Raw genomic sequence first — 19,611 nt, 5'->3', positions numbered from 1 at the left:
ATGAGGACCCCCGACAGCACAGGGCGGGGCCGGCGCCTGCCAGAGCAGATGGGGGCCACCTGTGAGGATGAACACACCCCCTTCCTCCCTTCCGCTTCCAGTCCTGGTCTCAGAGACTCTGGGGTTCAGTACAGGGAGGAGGACCCCATCTCGGCAGATGGTGGGCCAGGGACCCTGGAACTTAGACCAGAGTCAGTCCTGCTCTCAGAGACTCTGGGGGTTCCGTACAGGGAGGAGGACCCCATCTCGGCAGTTGGTGGGCCAGGGACCCTGGAAGCTAGACCAGAGTCAGTCCTGCTCTCAGAGACTCTGGGGGTTCTGTTCAGGGAGCAGGACCCCATCTCGGCAGATGGTGGGCCAGGGACCCTGGAAGCTAGACCAGAGTCAGTCCTGGCTGCTCTCAGAGACTCTGGGGGTTCTGTACAGGGAGCAGGACCCCATCTCGGCAGATGGTGGGCCAGGGACCTGCCATAGCCAAGGTGAGGACCCTGAGGGAGGATGCAGGGACCCTGGAAACCAAACCAGAGTCAGTGCTGGGATCCCGCTGGAGGATGACCACACACAGCTTGCGCTGACTTGCACAACCACAACCGGGTCGGTACCGGGAACAATACTTGAGAACGGCAGAGGGTGGGCCCAGGGCCCTCCATAGTCCATCCGGCAGGCCTCGTGGAGGATGATCCTAGGGGGCATTTCCTCATTGGTGCATCTGGGTCTGACAGTCTGGGGCTTGGGTATAAAGAGCAGGACCTCACATCAGCAGAGGGTGGGGCCAGCACCTGCCAGAGTCAAGGGAGGATCCTAAGGGAGAACTGAGGGAACCTTGGATCCCACCACAGTGGGAACCCCACAGAAGCCCGCACCTGCTCTCAGCCCTGGGATTTCTGGAATCGCTTTCCCATGGCTTCTCCCGCTCCCTTTGCTCTCAGGAAGATGAAAGAGGTCTGGCCTTACACAAAGGGTGAGGCGTATGGACAGCAGAGCCAGGACACTCGGGCACTGCAAGTGGCCAAGCTATTGACCATGCGGGAGGAAGGAGGGAGAATTGTCCTCCAGAACAAATGTGGGCCTCACAGACATGCACCCCACTTCCACTTTCAGCTCTGACACACCAGGCAGGGCTGTCCAACTGAGAGCACTCTGATGTGGCTGGAGGGGGGGGAAGGGGGGGCCTCAGATAGGTGAGAGACCTGGACTGAGGGGAGCACATGCAGGTCAGCAAAGGAGGAGGGGGAGGTGGCCCGGACCCTGACCTCTTTGCAGGTGAGCAATCTGAGGAAAGACAGAAGGAACCCTAATGCTCCTCCCCTGCTCCCGAGTCTTGCTGTCTCTTTTCAAGGTTCAGCTGAGGACTGAGGGAACCCCTCACATCACAACAGGGGGAGTCCCAGCCCTACTTTGCCACTTCTGTCAGCCAGGAGAGAAAGTGGAACGTGGTGGCTAGCCGTGCTGTCCCTCACGTCCTCCACCAGTGACTCAGGAAGGTGAGCATTTCAGTCTGAAGGTAAGTGGCCTCCGGTCAGCACAGGAAGTTATCCAAGACCCTGTCAGATGTCACAGTTAGGACTGAGGGGATTCCCCGTCCCAGGACGGATAGACCCCACAGAGTTTGGCCATGACATACTGTATCCCGTGGGAGGTTCTGGGCAGGTGTGGTCTGCTGCGGGGCCCCCTCACTTTCTTCTGTTCAGTTTCAGGGGTATGTAGCCTTGTTCTGAGAGTTTTGCCTCAGGTCCAGCAAGGGGAGGTTCCAGGCCCTGCCAGGGGAAAGGAGAGGATGCCGAGGGAGGACGCAGGAGACCATCCAGCCCAGAACAGTGGGGACCTCACAGCATCCCGGCCTCCCTGTTGTCAGCACTGGAGGCCCATGGCTGTGCATGCCACCTGCACGCTGAGGTGTTTCCTCGTTTCCTCTTACAGGGACTCCAGGAACCAGGAGATAAAGGCCTAGGTCTGAGGCACAAAACACAGGTCACAGAGCAGAGGAGGTCCAGGCAGTGCCAGCAGTCAAGGTGAGGTGCCTGCCCTGACCTAGAATGTGTCCCTAGGGTCTCCCCCATGCCAGAATCGATGAGAACGCCCTCAGTACCCGACCCCACCCCACTGCCAGCCACAGAACCCTGGCCTATGCCGGCTGTACCCCAAAGAGCCATCTGACTTCCTCATTCAGGATCTTAGGGTACAGGCCACCCAGGAGGAGAGACCCCAGTGAGGCCCAAGAGCACCCCTAAAGAGGAGACCTGTAGTCCCCCTTTCTCACAGTGGCCAAGGGTGTACTCAGCTGAGGCCACTTACCCTTCCTCTCTCCCCCAGGCCTGTGAGTCCTCATTGCGCACCTCCTGCCCGCACTCCTGTGGCTGCCTGACAGGAGTCATCATGCCTCGAGTTCCAAAGAGTCAACGCTCCTCGCTTGAGATTCCCGTGCCTGTGGAAGAGGATTCTTCCTCCTCCTCCTCCACCCCTGTTGCTTCCTCTTCCTCCTCCTCCACCTCTTCCTCTTGCTATCCTCTGCTTTCAAGTAACCCAAGCACCTCAGAGGAGGGGGGGGAGGAGCAGGAGGAGAATGTGGAGGAGGAAGAGAATGAGGAGGAGGAGGAGGTTCCTGCTGCTGCTGGGGCACCGAGTTCTCCCGTGAGCTCTCCAAGTGCCCATGCCTCCCCTACTGCCCTTGCCGCTGCTGCTCCCTTGAGCCAATCCATCAGCGAAGAAGGGGGGGGTCCGAGTACCTCCTGGGCCCTGCCAGGTACAGAGTCCTTGCCCAGATGTGTGATTAATGATAAGGTAGCTGATCTGGTGGGGTTCCTGCTCCTGAAGTATCGCACAAAGGAGCAGACCACAAGGGCAGAAATGCTGAGTAGCATCATCAGAGAGCACCAGGACCACTTTGCTGTAATCTTTAGGGAGGCCTCTGAGTGCATGCAGCTGGTTTATGGCATTGATGTGAAGGAAGTGGACCCCACCAGCCACACCTATGTCCTAGTCACCAACCTGGGCCTCTCCTATGATGGGATGGTGAGCGATGAGCACAGTATGCCCAAGACGGGCCTGCTGATACTCATCCTTAGTATAATCGTCTTGGAGGATGATTGTGTCCCCGAAGAGAGGATATGGGAAGCACTGAATGCCATGGGGGTGCATGCGGGGATGGAGCATAGCATCTATGGGGAGCCCAGGGAGCTCCTCACCAGAGTTTGGGTGCAGGAACAGTACCTGGAGTACCGGCAGGTGCCCAACAGCGATCCTGCACGGTACGAGTTCCTGTGGGGTCCCAGGGCCCACGCTGAGACCACCAAGTTGAAAGTCCTGGAGTTTTTGTCCCAGGTCAGTGGGGGTGACCCCAGATCCTTCACACACTTCTATCAGGAGGCTTTGAGAGAGGAGGAACAGAGAGCCCAGGCCAGAGTTAGGACCACAGATGATACTACTGCCATGGCCAGTGCAAGCTCTTCTGCCATGCCCAGTGGCTTCTTCTGCCTTGACTGAAATCCAGGGCAGATTTCTTTACTTTGTGTTTTAGGGGGGCAGTCGTAATCTAAGCACTTAGTGCAGGGCCTGACTGGGGATGAGGGAATCATAGTGAATGGCATCTTTGTGTCTCTGTTCCATTGGGGTGACTTAGAAATGTATCTTCTTTTATTTTTGGTATTTTAAAATGTTACTTTAAGTAGAATGTTTATTAGCTTCAGAACCTAACTTTACAAATGACACAGGTCACACGTTTATTGTTATTTAACTAAAGAGAAAGGGCTTTGCTATTTTGTAAAACTAATTAGGAATCTGTCATTTTATTGGTACTCTGTAACAAGATAATATGGAATTGGAATCGTATTTTTCAATGTGAAAGAACTTAGCTGTAAAACAGAAATAAAACAGTTAATTTTTGAATTCTTGTATCTCTCTCTCTCTCTCTCTCTCTCTCTCTCTCTCTCTCTCTCTCTCTCACACACACACACACACACACAGAGAGCTAGATTTTCGTAGCTTATTCAAGAATGTAGAAACATAAACAGTAAAAAAATACCCTTCTCACTGGTTCATGTACACCCTAAACATTCATTGAGCCTCTGTCCTCACAGGGAAAGGCACCCCAGCCAGAGAGAGGGAGGGGATACAAAGGAGAGGAGCTGGGTGGAGGGACTGGCAGGACACTGGGTTGGGAAGGGAGTGAACAGAAGGCAGCTTTTGTCCCCGGGTCTTTGTCTTTGAGAGTGGGTATGATTTCTTAAACAGGATGACATAATAGATGAAGTGATGTTTACGTCCTTTTAGACAGGAGGGGAGAGTCAACCAGAGGGGGAGGTTGCTCATGTGTAGTGTGCAACTGAAGCTCAGGCCCAATGATGATGATGTATAGCCACCAGTTGTGACTGTCCTCTTACGGGCCAGGTGCTGGGGTCCAACCCCAGCAGGTCCAGGGGTCCCTAAAGGTGTGGACGGAGTCGGCGAAGAAGGAATGACACGGAGACAGCGTTCAGTTGATCAGCAGCCTAGCCAGGATCTCCAGCCAAGTTCTGGTCTCAATCTCCAGAGAGTTTCTGCTTAGGATCTCCAGCCAGGTTCTGTCCAGGTTCTCCAGCCAGGTTCAGTCACCAGGTTCTAGTCAGGTTCTCTTGCCAATTTCTGTAGTCAGATTCAGTCCAGGATCTTTTGCCATGTTCTCTCCAGCGAAGTCCTTCTGTCTATAGGTTCTCTGTAGGCTCTGTCTGTAGGTTCTCTCTTCTTAGTTCTGTCTGAAGTTCTGTCTCGCTGTCTGGTTGCATCTGTATTTATACCAGTTGATTCAAATCCTATCAATCTCTATTCCAAAGGTTAGGGCGTTTCTTATCTCCATTCCAGGGAGTAAAGATTATGTAGCTTAAGCATGATTGTTCGTAGTTAAAATGATTAATTACCCACCTGGCACTTAGTTGAGGGGTTTTATTCCCTCCCTAACTTCAGGGGAAAATCCCTACCTGGGGATTCAACCTTTCTCGGAGAGGTGACCTTGGTTAAAACACATAGTGCCAAGAAGGTGAGCAAACATATTAAGAACCGTATGCCATATATGCCAGGTCCCTTGAAACAGCAAGGATGGACCGGCTCCCGGCAGCCAGGTACTCAGCCCAGTGGAATCTGAGCTCTGCCAGGTACTAGGTCCCTCTTCCCCATGTAAAAGGCAAGGACAGTGGGTGAAGCAGTCAGGGCCCCCATTATCATGGGCCGTCTAGTCATCCTTCTGTGCCACCTTCTCAACTGTAGACTGGGTGACAGTGACACTACCCTATCCCCGTTATTTGAGGATTGAATTCTAGGATTCTTGGATCATGCCCATCCCAGGTCCTCGAAGTGGGTTGGTGTGTGGGTACTGGTGCCAATTCTTCCTGCTCGTTAGTCCTTCTGTAGACTCAGGTGGGGGCCAGGAGTGTCTTCTGACAGCAGATAGCAGTGGTGCAGCCAGGGGATGGAGGAGGGTGGCTCCCAAGGGGTCCGAGGGAGACACCTGGCAGGATGATCTGAGCTCACACGGTGGTGTCCCAGGGTCCAGATGTGGTTGGAGCCCAAGGATTTGCAACCAGAAGCTCTGGAAGAGGGACTGGGGTGCATGGGGACTGCAGCACCTTGGGGTGAAAAGAGGAGGGAGCTAACAGTGTTAGGGTGGGTGGGGGTGGGCAGGAGAAGGAAAGCCCAGGAGGGTCTGTGCTGGGAGAGGACTAGAACCCACTCACCCGGTGTGAAGCCAAAGCACCCTTTCTCCCTCCTCTGTGCTCCCCTGGCCTCAGTGACCTCCTTTGTGGAAATGACCACACCCTGTCCTGAGTGCCTCTCCTTACTTGTCTCCACCTTATTTCCTGAGCTCCCCAAAGACTCCATCTGATGGATGAGGCATCTGCATCACCAGCCCTTTCCATGGGGCCTGGCAGCTGAGTGAGTGGGGATAGGAAGAAGGAGCCAACACTCTCTGCTCTCCCACCATCCCTGTCAGTGGGGTTCCAGGGCCCCAGGGGACGTTGGGGGGAGAGGTCAGCCCACAGACCATGAACACGGAGGGCTGATGCATGATGCTGATTGACATTCACACTTTTGGGTTCCTACAGGCCACGTGAGGCCCAGGGATCTCCGGGGAGATGGAGTTCTCCTGCCTCTCCTGGCAGCCTTATGCAGGCTTGGTCTTAAATGGGGTCATGACTCTGGAGACTCGTTGGCGACCCTACTGAGCCGCCACAGGAACGGCACCATCACCATCCACATTGCTCACAGGGACTGGGAAGAGCCCCCTGGCTGGAGCTGCTGCTGGAGAGGCTGGGGTGGAACCCCACGCAGATTCAGGCTCTGCTCCCAAAGGGAGAAGTCTGGGAGAGGAGTAGCGCTGGCAAGGCGTGACACCCCGGGAGCAACCCACACCCCTCCAAGAGGACCCCCAGAACCTTGCTCAGGAATTTGGGGCTTGTTTTCTTTTCAACCTGTGGCAGTGGGGCTGTAGTTTGTGTAAGCAGCACACCTTCAAAGGGGCAGCAAGGGGCCCAGGCTGGGGTTCCGAGGGCCGAGTTCCTACGACCTGGGTGAACCCTTCTGTCCACACTGGGCCTCAGTTCCCATTGCTGATCTGAGACGCAGGGACAGGTCCAAGTCTGCATGCGGTGTTGCCTGTATGCCCACATGTGTGTTTATGTGTGTACATGCATGTGTGTGTGAGTGACAGACCAGAGGAGGCTGCACAGCACACAGAGAGGGTCAGGTGGCCTCCAGACTCAGGCTGTCTGCCTGACTTCACACACCTGCCCCACCCCCACAGCCCATAGCATCCTGGGCCTTTTCCCTCACCCCTCAGTGGTTGAGGTCCCACACCAGCTTCTTGCACCTGGTGAAGAGCTTGGGGTCTGATTGCCTGTGGGTTCCCCACAGCAGCTGGGGCCCTTCTGACCTGCAGGTGCTGCCCCTAGCAGCCAGGCTGGGACCTGCCCAGTAGTGACCAGGCTCTGTCCACTTCATTTCCCTCTCTCCTGGGCCTCACCCAGGGTTCCCTGAGCAGAGTTTGACACATCGGAAGTGCTCAGTCAGAGGGACCCAGCTGACTCTGTGTCTCTTTGGTGAAATCAGCTTAGCCTCTAGTGGGTAAAACTCTGAATAAATGTTTTCTCTCAAGAGAAGCCTTTGGTTTATGGAAGGAAAAACATCTCAATGCTTCTCTCGTGGTTCCCAGGGCTCCTTGACTTTGGGGAATCTTTGCGGGCCCAGAAAATGTGCTCCTGAGGAGGTTGTGGAGCTGGAAAAGCAGGCTGTACTGACCAACCTGAAGCAGAAGTACCCAAGGGCACTTTCAAACCCCAGGTGCTTACTGGAGCCCATACCCAGGAAAGGGGGAAAGGATACCTTCCAGGTAGGCATCCCACAGCACCTGTCCCCTAGGGGCAGGAGGACTCCACAGGAAGGTCACCGAGAATCCAGCTGAATCATGACCATCAATGGGCCATCATGCCGCGGATGTAGAACTGAACTGGCACCACCGTGGACAGCACTACCCACCATCTGCTGTTCAACTAAACAGATTTCTGTGCCCAGATGTAGGGGACTGTCCTTGTGAGATGCCTCCCTGGGCTCATTGACTGTGTCAAGGACTCTGACCTTTAGGGAAAAGGGAAAGCTGTCAGGAAATATCTTGGTGCTATCACTATTTTTGGTCCTGCTCAGTCCTGGGTTTTACAGAGAAAAACGCTTTCATAGAACTGGTTATTGTTTGGGACGCCCATGTTTTTGTTCTGGTCAAACTCAGAGAACACTTCAGCAGCACCCAGGGTTCCTTGTGGGCGGTCTGGGAGCGGGCACTGAATGATTGCCAGAGGGTGACCAGCCAGGCCTGGCCTCACTCACGGTGAAAGGGACATCAGACTTTGAAATAAAGGAGCTGTCTGTCCTGGCAAGTGACTGGTCTGCTGTAAAAGTGTCCCTGGGCTCACGAGAGCTTGTGTTACACATGTCACATAGCTACCTTGTGACCCAAGAACGGCTCTGAAATACAACTCTGATGGAAAAGTGATGGGTAGAGGCTTTTTGTGTTTTATTTTTGTTTGTTTGTTCGTTTGTTTTCTGTATGAGCAATCTTTATTTGGGTCCCTTTTAGCGGGGTTACTAATAGCTGTTAGCTGTGAGGATGATGTGGTTTCTCGCAGGCATTGCCTGGAATGGCCAGTCTTCTGAGTCAGACTGGCTCTGTCGTACACTGCTTAGCAGATGGGGTGGTCCGGGTTCTAGGTGGGCCTCTCTGCAAGGCCCCTGGAACTTGGGCTAGAGACACTCTGATGCTGATCAGAAACTTCCTGGCATCATAGGGAGATCTGTGAGTAAAGACCCTCCTGTTTCAAGTTGCATGACTAATATAAGGTGATGCTGGGCATTTCTGTCTCCTGACCAGTAGGCAAGGATCAGGAGACCAGATCTTCCTGGGCTTGCCTCAGGACCCCCTAGCCAGTTCCTTGTCGAGGGTGTGAAAATGAACGAGGACAACTGGGACAAAAGCCTGTCTGGAGCCAGGATTTCTAGCCTCCTCAGGCTCATTCTGATGAGGTGTGTGGCATGGAAACAGAAGAACACAGACTCACAATTCTCATTGGATTGTTTCTTCTGTACCATGTAGTTTTTGCCTTTCTTTATTAAAGTGGAAATGGATTCATGGTTACAAAGCCTGTGACATTATGGGCCTGCATTGTGCTTGAACCGCTCACAGACTGAACATTTGTTATCTGAGGAGCCCTCCTGCTCCTCCTCAGCCTAGTCAGGGTCCTTGATGGAGTCATGACTGAAACGCCAGCGGTCAGTGTGGAATAGCACATGTTGTACAAAGACATCACTGAACCTTGTAGCGGTTCATTTGATGAGGGTGGGGGGGGGGTGGCAGATCCCCTATGTCATTTGGTTCCGGCAATATCCCAGGGAACAAACATGACACTGCCAAAAGTACCCTCCCCACTTGAACCACTTGCTGCACTTGGGCACTGGACCTCCCTGGCACTCTCCATGGGCTGAGGAACTGTGATCTCGAATGTCCGGGGGGGGGGCATTGGGTCCCCAATCATTCTTGCCTGTCTCCTGAGCCTTTTGTTCAGCTTCTTTGCCGCCGCTCTGGTGGTGTGATCTTGGGGAGTGTCTTGTGGGGGCCACCTTCATCTTTTTTTGGGGGGGGGTGACACTGGTCCCTGGACAAATGCATGTCACCGGGTTGCCTTGTGTTGTAATGTTCTGGAGGAGGCAAGGCTTGCCTCTCTGGAAATTGCAATTTCTGTAGATCTGAAACAAAATTAATTAATTTAGTCACTTGTGGAGAAAGTATACCTATTTGACATTAACTGGCCGCTCAGAGTCTTTACTCATCCCTGCAGGTTATCTCTAAGGGGGCTATAGTTTCAAATGAAAATCTATACTTTCTCATCTTTTCATAAATACTGTATCATATGAATAGGGGTTAGGCCCTGAAATCATGCCCTTTCAGTATATTGTTCTGCTGGGTCCACTAGGAAGATGTTTGAGAAACAGGGAACGTGGGAAATGGGAGGACTTTCTACTTTACCACCATCCTGTTCCCTGCAGAGCAAACTGAAGAGTTTCCTGGGCATATTTTGCTAAAGCCATGGTGGTTCAGCAAGCAGATGAAACTCTTCAGGCTTTTCAATTCAAAGATTTGCTCGTCGCCCCTTCGGCAAAGAATCTCGCTCTGGAAAAGATTTTCATCAATGATCACGGTGTCTCGGTCATCATTCCAACACACAGACGAGAAGGCCTCATCCTCCACTATCCTCCAAAGCTTTCTTGGGAAGGACAGCCCAAGAAGAATGTTGTTTCCTTCCACACTGGTGGTGCCTTTGTTTGGGTCCAGTGGTTGCGGTTGTCTTGGGGGCTTGGATCTGGGCTCTCTTCTTGGTCCCCGTGCCCCTCCAAAGCCTTGGACACACATGAGGATCTGGGGATGTATCATATTGGAACATTATTGGTGGTTGTCCATCCTCTGATGGGGCCAGGTTGGCTTCTTGCATCTCAGGGGTATTCTGATTAGCCATGTTGATGCTCTACATCAAAAAGCACTTGGTACCCAGGATCCTATCACTTCAAAAGTGGGGTCAGAAATGCCTTTGGTCACAGCAGTGACGTCCTACATACACTGTCCTCAATATTCTAGAGTCTCGGTCGTGGGGCAACCAGCTGCTTAAGTCATGTGATGTCACAAAGGTGACTTATGGCTGCTCTGGAGTGTGGGCCCTGGCCAAGTGTAGGGGAGTGGATATCGGGAGGGCCCCCATCTTCTCTCTCTTCTAAAAGTATAGAGAAATAGTGTTCAGGTTAATATAAAAGGTGTTCATATGCTGCCAGGAAGATTTTTTCTTGTTGCTAGTTCACTGGATGTGTTGAGAGGTCATGATCCTATCTCCACCCCCATCCCTACAGAAGGGGTGCAGGCGGTTCATGGCCTCTTTGTTGCTCAAGGGCAAGGCCCTGGTTAGTCTTAGCCTGGGCAACCACCAAGACTGGCTGGGTCAGATGGGCTCCTGGGGGACTGTGTCTCTCAGAAAATGGTGGTTTGCCTAGTCTCAGTAGGTAGCCCCCATTTTCAATGCACCCCTCACAAGCTTCCTGCTTTGTCTCTTCCAGCTGTGCCTACTGATTGGCAGGTCGTGCTCAGATGAGCCCAAAAGAGAGTCCTATTGTCTTAGCCCTGGGTCCAGTTGTCCCTAGAATAGGGCTGTGTTTCAGCACAGTTGGGAATGTTCCACTCATTCCTCAACCTCAGTGCTACCCAAAGCACCTGAGAGAAGATGTTAAACACGGTGTTGCAGTGGGAATGGGCAGCCACACCCTCTGATGTCCTCAGAGCCGCCCCCTCTTGAGCTTGGCTTGCCGCCAAATCTCACCACTCTCAGGTCACAATAACATTGGCTTTAGTTTCTATGTCTTCCACATAGGAACTCTTCTCACTACCCAAGATGGGTTCACTTTGGGGCACCTGCATGTGTCTTCTCAAATCACCCTCCCAAGACCCTCAGATTCAGACTCCCTTGAGGCCTCCCCTATGCCCCATTTCCTTTCTTCAGTGAGGTGGGTGGGCTTTGGCTTTCCCAGATTTCAGGCTTCCCACTTCCAAATTGGATCTCCTTTGGTACTTCCCCTTTTCATTGGTGATTTGTGGTTGGGCACATATTCAGCTCTGGGGAAACAAAGCATTTCACTGACTCACTCTGAAGCCATCTCTGTTCTCCTTGCCAGAAGCCCTCCGCCCCCTACCCCTCCCAACCCCCCCCCCCCGCCCACACACACACCACTGTGTTCCTCTTCTGCCATAGCCTTGAAGATAGGTACATTGAATCATTTTGTTTGCTCTTGGGTTAGCTTCTTTTCAAGAACCATACACAGACTCACTACTAAGTTAAATTCCATCTTGTTTAGCTAGCTGTGACTGAAGGAAGCTGATATGAAAATAATCATAAATATGTAGTTGAACTTAGATGTGAGCCTGGGTGTGAGATGGCACAAAAGCAAAATTCAAGTCATCTTCACCATAGAGGAGAGGATACGACAGTGGTTTCGGTGATCCATGTTCTCTAGCTGTTTTGGGTAACTTTGGTCTTAATAATCACTCTGTATAGGGAGATGGAAAGGCACCACCTGCACGGGTCCTAGGTCCTGGTCCCAGCCCTTCCACTAAGTGGTGTTATTTGTCCTCTCTGAGGGTGGTTCCTTTGTTCTGAAAGGGAATCCAGAGGCATTAGGGAAGAAAATACCCCAAGGTGCCTCTCAGCTTAAAGATGAGCACCCAGTCTAGATTTGGGTTCAGTCCAGGGTCTTTGTACTTCTAAACATGTTTACAAAGCATTCATTCAAAAATAAGTTTATTCATGGAAGACATGCCCTAGAGCAGGGGTGGGCAACCCCTGGCACGAGTGCCAAACATGGCATGCCAGTAACTTGTGCTCGAACGTGAAACCCTCTCTTATAATCTTCAATTTACAATTTTTTTTAATATTTACTTTTTATTTTTCAGATAAGTTCAGTGTAGGTGCATATCAGATAAATAAATAATTTTACGCAACAAGTTATCTTAAAGACCATAGACATGGATTGACGAAAGAGGGAAAGAGTAATTTCAATAGCGTCGAAAACAAACTACTGAAGACTTGGAATGCCATTCCAGAGAATTTTTTCTGTTTAAAAATCTTTGCAACATCCCAAGAAACCAGAAACACCAATCAGAAAGGATATATGCACACATATGTTCATCCAGCACAATTCACCATAGCTAAGATCTGGAAACAGCCTAAGTGCCCATCAGTAGATGAATGGATTAGAAAACTGTGGTACATCTACATGATGGAATACTATGCTGCTGTAAAAAAGAGAGAACTCTTACCATTTGCAACGGCATGGATGGAACTGGAGAGCATTATGCTAAGTGAAATAAGCCAGTCAATGAAGGAAGAATACCACATGATCTCACACATTCATGGATAATAAAGACCATTATAAACTTATGAACAAAAATAGATACAGAGGCAGAGCTGCCTTAAACAGACTGTCAAACACAGTGGGAAGCCCGGGGAGGTTAGGGGGGCAAAAGGGGGGGTAAGAGATCAACTGAAGGACTTATATGCATGCATACAAGCATATCCAATGGACATAATACACTGGGGGGTAGGGGAGGCCAGGGGATTGTCAAGTGCAGGGGGGGTGGGGAAGGACACATATGTAATACCCTTTGTAATACTTTAAGCAATAAAAAAATAATAAAAATAAAAATAAAAAATACTAAAAACAGCAAAAAAAAAAAAAATCTTTGCAACAGCATTACTCTCCAAGTTCTCATCCACATACTTTGTTCTTGTGAATCTTTGTCCTCAGTGATGAATTTTGTTAAGTCTCATAATAGGATTACCTTGATGGATGAAAGTAGTGGCTCCTGCATATCTCTGAAGGTCATGAAATATAAACCTTATGTAAAATCTCTGTCATCAGTGATGCAGCAGCAAAAGTCCCACTGATAATATCAAACGGAGTCATAAAGTTTTCTGTCGGACTATCCGTTTACATGTATACATTAAAAAATAAATGCATTTTTCATCATCATATACTGTGTTTTTGTCGCTCCAATGAATTTTATTATTTCTTCAAGGTTCTTCACATACGTACACCTTAAGAGATATCAAGTACGCATAGCATGTTCTCAACAAATTGGGGTTGGCACGCAGAAGAATTTTGAGTCAGAGATTTTGCTGATTTTGGCACGCACTCACAAAAAGGTTGCCCACCCCTGCCCTAGAGGATAAAAATGGCTGGCTTTTCAAAGAGAGGCTCCACCTAGTGTCTCTGGTTAGACAGCCAGCTCCCTTTGGTTGCCTACCAAAGAATTGTTCCTTAAGCGAGTTTTTTAAAGGCTGAAAAGGAGGTGTCCTTGTGGCCTTTGCTAGCTCATGACTCTGCTAATGGCTTATTTAAAGGGACTTGCCCATTTTATTGGAAGGAAATTGGAGAGAAGCCTCTGGAAACCAGAGTCTGTCATTTTGTGGGGAAAGGGTGTTTATTTGATATGTTTTAGGCACTCTTGAGTCCCGAGGTTTCTAGAGGATCTTTGATTCAAGAACCACCAAATTTCCATTGTCATGAATAATCTAGGACATCAGGCTCATTCTTTCCTTCTGAAGATGAAATTTTCACACTGTTGACTTCAATGGAGTTGAAGAAATGCATTATGGAAATAGCCTCCCTCTGTAAGCCTGCTCAGTCCCAGAAATTCAACCCTGGGTCCCACAATCACCAGTCAGACAGTATTTATTAGGCGCCATGCTCAGGACCCTTTGACAGAGGTGATGGGTTTGTTCTTCAGAGTTCCAAAGGCCCCAGAGATGACCCGTGTGTGTTGCCACCTTATGAACAGAGTCCCCAAAGTCATGTGACTCCAGCACAGCACAGCACAGCTGAGTGGGCTACCAATACAGCCGCACCCTAGGGAAAAATGATTTCGGTCCTGACCTGGCTGCTGCATCTGCATAGCCTTGCAGCCATAGAGAAAATACTGAGCTCTGGTCTCTGGGGCCCTTGAGGCTGGCCTGGCTGCTAAGAGTAGATAAAAGAGAGTCTTGTGGTTCTAAGGCCTCAAGCCACTCCCCCAAGCTGCTGAGCAACTTCACTTAGACACGTGAGCCTCCTCTCCAATGCCAGCCTTCCAGCTGTTCCCTTGCACTCCTCCCCAGCCCCAGTGGGGCTGCTATAATAATTCTTTATTGTTGAAAGAACTAGAGGCCTGATGCACAAAATTTATGCAAGAGTAGGCCTTCCTTCCCCTGGCTGCTGGCACCAGCTTCCCTCTGGCACCTGAGACCTGGTCTTCCCTTGCATGGTCTCAGAGCCTGTGGGCTTTCGTACACATACCAGCCCCAGGGAGGCAGAGGAAGGACCCAGGACCTGCCAGGGTCATGATGGGGACCCTGTGTCAGGCCTGAGGGGACCCAGGACTCGCAATGTAGAAGCTGCACAAAACCACATCTTGCTCTCAGCCTTGGAAGGCCACAGGGCTGGTGACCACATGGGGTGTCTCCTGACTTCAGCATTCAGGTCTGAGGGAGACTGGAAACTTGATAAGAACTCCATAACAAAATACCACAGATTGAGTAGCTTATCGCCAACAGAGATTTCCTTCCCCCTGTTCTGGAGGCTGGAGGTCCAAGAATAAGGTGCCAGTGTGCTGCAGTGAGGGCCCTCCTTGCTGTGTCCTCACATGGTGGAAGTAGCGTGCATCTCTCTGGAGACTCTTTATAAGGTGCTACTCCCATCCCTGAGGGCTCAGCCATCATAACCTAAGCACATTCCAAAGGCCCAACCTCCTAATGTTGTCATCTTTAGGGGTTAGGGTTTAAACATCAGCCTTTTAGGAGGACACAAGCATTCAAACTATAGTACTCCCTTCTGGACAGTGCCCTCCTGACCCCAAAACCCATAAAGGGTCTCCTGCTGTGAGGGACTCTTCTCTTCCTCAGCCCAGTCCAGGCCCTATCCAGTAATGCTCCTTGTGTATTGCTGCCTCTCTTGGTCAGGTCTTCTTTCTTGATCAGCCCCCAGTCATAGGTGAGGCCCACGGTGGTGACCAGGACATAGGAGTGGTCATTGCGTCTACTTCCCTCCCATCAATGCCAAATACCAGCTGCACGCACTGGAGACTTGGATGAAGATCTCAGGGAAGCGGTCCTGGTACTCTTTGATGACACTATTCAGCATTTCTGCCTTTGTGATCCGTTCTTTTGCAAGATACCTTAGGAGCAGGATGGTGAGCAATGAGCACAGATTTCCCAACAATGTCCTCCTGGTCACACTTGTGTGGGTGATCGCCACAAAGGGCAACTGTGTCCCCGAGGATGAAATCTGGGAAGCCTTGCAGGTCATGGGCTTGCATGATGGGAAGGAACATTGGATCTATGGGGATCCCACGGGGGCTCCTCACCAACATTTGCCTGCAGGAACAGTACCTGCTGTACCTGCAGGTGCCCAACAGTGATCAGGAACACCACAAGTTCCCGTGGGGTCTCAGGGCCCATGCTGAGACCACCAAGTCCAAAGTCCTTAAATTTTTGTTCAGGGATTATAGAAAAGGGATCCTAGTTCCATCCCATCCCTGCCTGAAGAGGCTATGAGTGGCGAGGAAGAGGGGGCCTGAGCCAAGTTGCACCCGGGCACGTTTCAGGCCCATGTCTGGCCCCTTCTCCAGCTGGGCAAGATGTGAGGCTAATTCTTCACTCTGCATTTGAGAAGAGGGAAGTCCACGTTCTAGGTTGTGAGGCCCAGGGCAAGTTGCGGGGAAAATGGTTGTAGCATCTTTTGGTACCTGTGATGATTTAGAAATTTATCCTTGTTTTCTATGGGAATTTTTCAAATGTTGTTTCTTTTCATAGAAGGTTTCACGAGCTCTTTATCTGACCTTCAATTCTGAATGATAGCTTTGCTGGGTAAAGTAATCTTGGTTGTAGGTTCTTGGTATTCATCACTTTGGATATTTCTTGCCACTCCCTTCTGGCCTGCATCGTTTCTGTTGAGAAATCAGCTGACAGTCAGATAAAGAGCTTCACAGATAAGAAAAAGCTAAAGGAGTTCATCACCACCAAACCAGTATTATATGAAATGCTGAAAGGTATCCTTTAAGAAGAGGAAGAAGAAAAAGGTAAAGATACAAATTGTGAACAACAAATACACATCTATCAACAAGTGAATCTAAAAATCAAGTGAATAAATAATCTGATGAACAGAATAAACTGGTGAATATAATAGAACCAGGGGCATAGAAAGGGATTGGACTGACTATTCTCGTGGGAGAAGGGGTGTGGGGGTGCGGGAAGACACTGGACAAAAACCGTACACCTATGGATAAGGACAGTGGGGGGAGGAGGGTAAGGGCAGAGGGTGGGGTGGGAACCGTGTGGAGTGGAGCTATGGGGGGAAAGAGAAGAACAACTGTAATAATCTGAACAATAAAGATTTAATTAAAAAATAATAATATTAAAACAATGAAAATTAAAAAAATAAAAAAAGACGGTTTCACAAGCTTCAGCATCTAAGTTTGTGAATGACATTGACCAAACCTGTATTTGTACTACCCAGTTCAAAAGTGATCCTGCACCATACGAGGTCCTGTGGGGTCCCAGGGCCCATGCTGAAAGCAGCAAGTTGAAAGTCTTGAAATATTAGCTCAGGGCCAATAGCAAGGATCCCAGTTTCTTCCTATCCCTGTTGGAAGGGTTGGAGAGCAAAGAAGAACAAAGGGTCTTATGGGGTGTCTTCACCAGCTTAGTTGACACTGTGGAAACTGTGGGTTCTAAAGGTTAGCTGCTACTGAATATGCTGAGCAGCAGCAGGGATTTGGGGAGGTGTGGGATTGTGGTTGTCTGTCTACATATCCCTTGTCCACTGCAGGTGTTTTCACTTTTTTTTTTTTTAACATATTTTATTGATTTTCCACAGAGAGGAAGGGAGAGAGATAGAGAGTTAGAAACATCGGTGAGAGAGAAACATCGATCAGCTGCCTCCTGCACATCCCCCACTGGGGATGTGCCTGCAACCAAGGTACATGCCCCTGACCAGAATCTAATCGGGGACCCTTCAGTCCCCAAACCGACGCTCTATCCACTGAGCCAAACCGGTTTCGGCTGTTTTCACTTTTTAATCCACACTCCTAATAATCCTTCTTCTCTGCCCCTGACACATCCTGGGAGCTACAGCGCCCCCCGCAGCATCGGTCCTGGTACTGCAGCGATCTCTGCAAGGGGTGTGAGGCCCTCCTGGGTGAGGGCTTTGGTGTCCACTGGCTTCAGAACAGAGGGCACGACAGCATCCATCTCCAGGTGCTCCTGTCAGCTCTAGGGACCCTGGGTGGGGCTCTCGGCTGAGCATATGCCTCCACCTGCCTGGGCAATCCAGGGAGTTAGAGCCTAGGCCTGAGGGACACAGACTGAAGTCCACAGAGGGAGGGAGTCCTGGTGTGGTCAGATGGAGGAGGGAACAGAGACAGGATTTCCAGGCCCCTAGATCCGCTCTCTGCCCCTACCCTCAGCCCCGAGGACCCAGAGAGCCAGTCCGGAAGTTCCGCCCACTGACTTCCGCCCGGCAATTCTGAGAGAGGAGATCGCCATCTTTGAGAGGCCGGCTTCGGGTCCGTAGAGGGCAGGAGCCCAGTGCTGCAGAGTCCAGGTATGACCCTGACGGACCACGGAGGCCCCAGGACCAGGGAGGCCCTCCTGTCAGCACTGAGAGTCCTCGGTGGGGCGTCTTACGGGGAACTACTTCCTGCCCCCCCTCGCCCACCTCCTCAGAGAACGGGGGAGGGGCGGGAGGACAGGCGCTGAGGGGGTGCAATCTCAGGTCAGCAATGGCGGGGCCCAGGCTCTGCCTGGAATCAGGGTGAGGACCAGACGAAGGTCTCCGGGGAGCTAGTTCAGCCCCTGCCGGGAGCCCTGGGGAGTGAGGGCCACAGGCCTCCCTGGGGTCTCGGGGGTGAGGGCCTCAATGTGGGGTTCCGGCCTCCCGGTTCACAGAGGGAGGGTCCCAGGACCGGCAGGCCTCACGGTGAGGCCGTGGGGGGGGGGGGCAATGTGACTCTGGGCCAGAGCAGTCAGTCCCGGGAGCCCCAAGGCGCGGGGCGACTATGAGCAGCGCGGGGTGACTAGGAGCAGTGAGGCCTGACTTCCGGGTCCTCCAGGCCTGAGACTCTCGGGCAGCTCCTGTCACACCAGCGTCTCAGGTCGGCAGAGGGGGTCCGGGACCTGCCGGGATTCAGTGTTGGTACCCTGAGGGAGACTGGGGGCCTGGCCCCAGAACACTGTCCACCTGGCAGGCCTCCTGGGGTGGGGGAGGGGTGCTCTCACGCATTGTGCTTTGTGATTTCTGCATTGGGTCTGAGAGACACGGGGGTGGGGGGGGCGTTGGTAGAAGGAGCTGGGCTTCAGGTGGAGTGGGGGGGGGGGCAGGCCGTGCTGCTGTGAAGTTGAGGACACTGGGGGAGATTGGAGGCCCGCTCCAAATCCCTGCTGTAGCTCTGTGACTTTACTGAAAGGAAACATGTAGAACACAATGTTTCCATAGTGCCAGGCGGTCTGGGGAAGAGGCACCATGGGAAGTGGGGGCAGGGGAGGCAGTTAGGGTCTGATACTCCCCCAGGAACCACGGCTCTGCAGCACCCCCTCTGGGAACCGTGATGTGACCACGGTGTCCAAGCCAGGGCTGTGAGGACCCTCCAATAAGGACTGAGGGCTCCAGCCGCCCACGCAGAGGGCCCACCCCGGGAGCCAGGCTGGTAGTCCTGTCAGATCCGGGTACCTCAGGCAGGGCTGTCCGGCTGCGCACTCCCGCCCACCTCCCGGACTCTAGGACCCAGAGGGACCTGGGGAGGCCTGCACTTGGCCTGAGGGGCACAGACCCAGGTCAGCACAGGGTGGGGTCCCAGGCCATCCAGCCCAGGTAGGGACCAGAAGGGGGGCTCGGCACCAAGAGCAGAACTCCACATTGGTCAGTAGGCCTGGGTGACCCCACAATTGGTTTCCTGAAGTGATGTCACTGACTCATTGACTTCCCCCTGAGAAGCCTGAGGGAGCTGAGCGCCATCTTTGGGAGGCCGGCTTCGGGTCAGTAGACGGCACAGGCGCTGAGGGGAGCCACCTCAGGTCGGCACCAGCGGGCCCAGGCTCTGCCTGGAATCAGGGTGAGGACCAGACGGAGGTCCCCGGGAGCTAGTTCAGCCCCTGCCGGGAGCCCTGGGGAGTGAGGCCCACAGGCCTTCCCTGGGGTCTCGGGGTGAGGGCCTCCGTGTGGGGGGTCCGGCCTCCTGGTTGACAGAGGGAGGGTCCCAGGACCTGCAGGCCTCACGGTGAGGCCGTGGGAGGGACAAGGTGACTCTGGGCCAGAGCAGTCAGTCCCGGGAGCCCCAAGGTGCGGGGTGATCACGAGCGGCGAGGCCTGACTTCCCAGTCCTCCGGGTCTGAGACCCTCGGCTTGGCAGAGGGGGTCCGGGACCTGCCCGGAATCAGTGTGGGGACCCTGAGGGAAACTGGGGGCCTGGACCCCAGAACTGTGTCCATTGGGCAGGCCTCCTGGGGGTGGAGGAGGGGTGCTCTCACG

The 19,611-nt window shown here is 52.2% G+C and overlaps 1 protein-coding gene and 2 pseudogenes across 1 annotated transcript; 2 read left to right on the top strand and 1 right to left on the bottom strand.

Moving 5' to 3' along the window:
* On the top strand, nt 1-3,483 carry LOC132224789 (melanoma-associated antigen 10-like). Its single transcript, XM_059679886.1, has 4 exons — nt 1-256; nt 327-479; nt 2,369-2,540; nt 2,607-3,483. Exons 1-4 carry the CDS (start codon nt 1-3, stop codon nt 3,481-3,483), a joined length of 1,458 nt encoding a protein of 485 aa, XP_059535869.1.
* Nucleotides 3,484-6,104: 2,621 nt separating this feature from the next.
* On the top strand, nt 6,105-7,429 carry LOC132224788 (protein EOLA1-like; annotated as a pseudogene).
* Nucleotides 7,430-8,667: 1,238 nt separating this feature from the next.
* Nucleotides 8,668-10,004, bottom strand: LOC132224787 (heat shock transcription factor, X-linked member 3-like; annotated as a pseudogene).
* Nucleotides 10,005-19,611: the final 9,607 nt, after the last annotated feature.

The sequence above is a fragment of the Myotis daubentonii genome, chromosome X, assembly GCF_963259705.1.
Source record: "Myotis daubentonii chromosome X, mMyoDau2.1, whole genome shotgun sequence".
In the NCBI taxonomy this organism is placed as follows: domain Eukaryota; kingdom Metazoa; phylum Chordata; class Mammalia; order Chiroptera; family Vespertilionidae; genus Myotis; species Myotis daubentonii.
The sequence above is the reverse complement of the archived record's forward strand: the minus strand, read 5'-3'. Positions and strand labels throughout refer to the sequence as shown.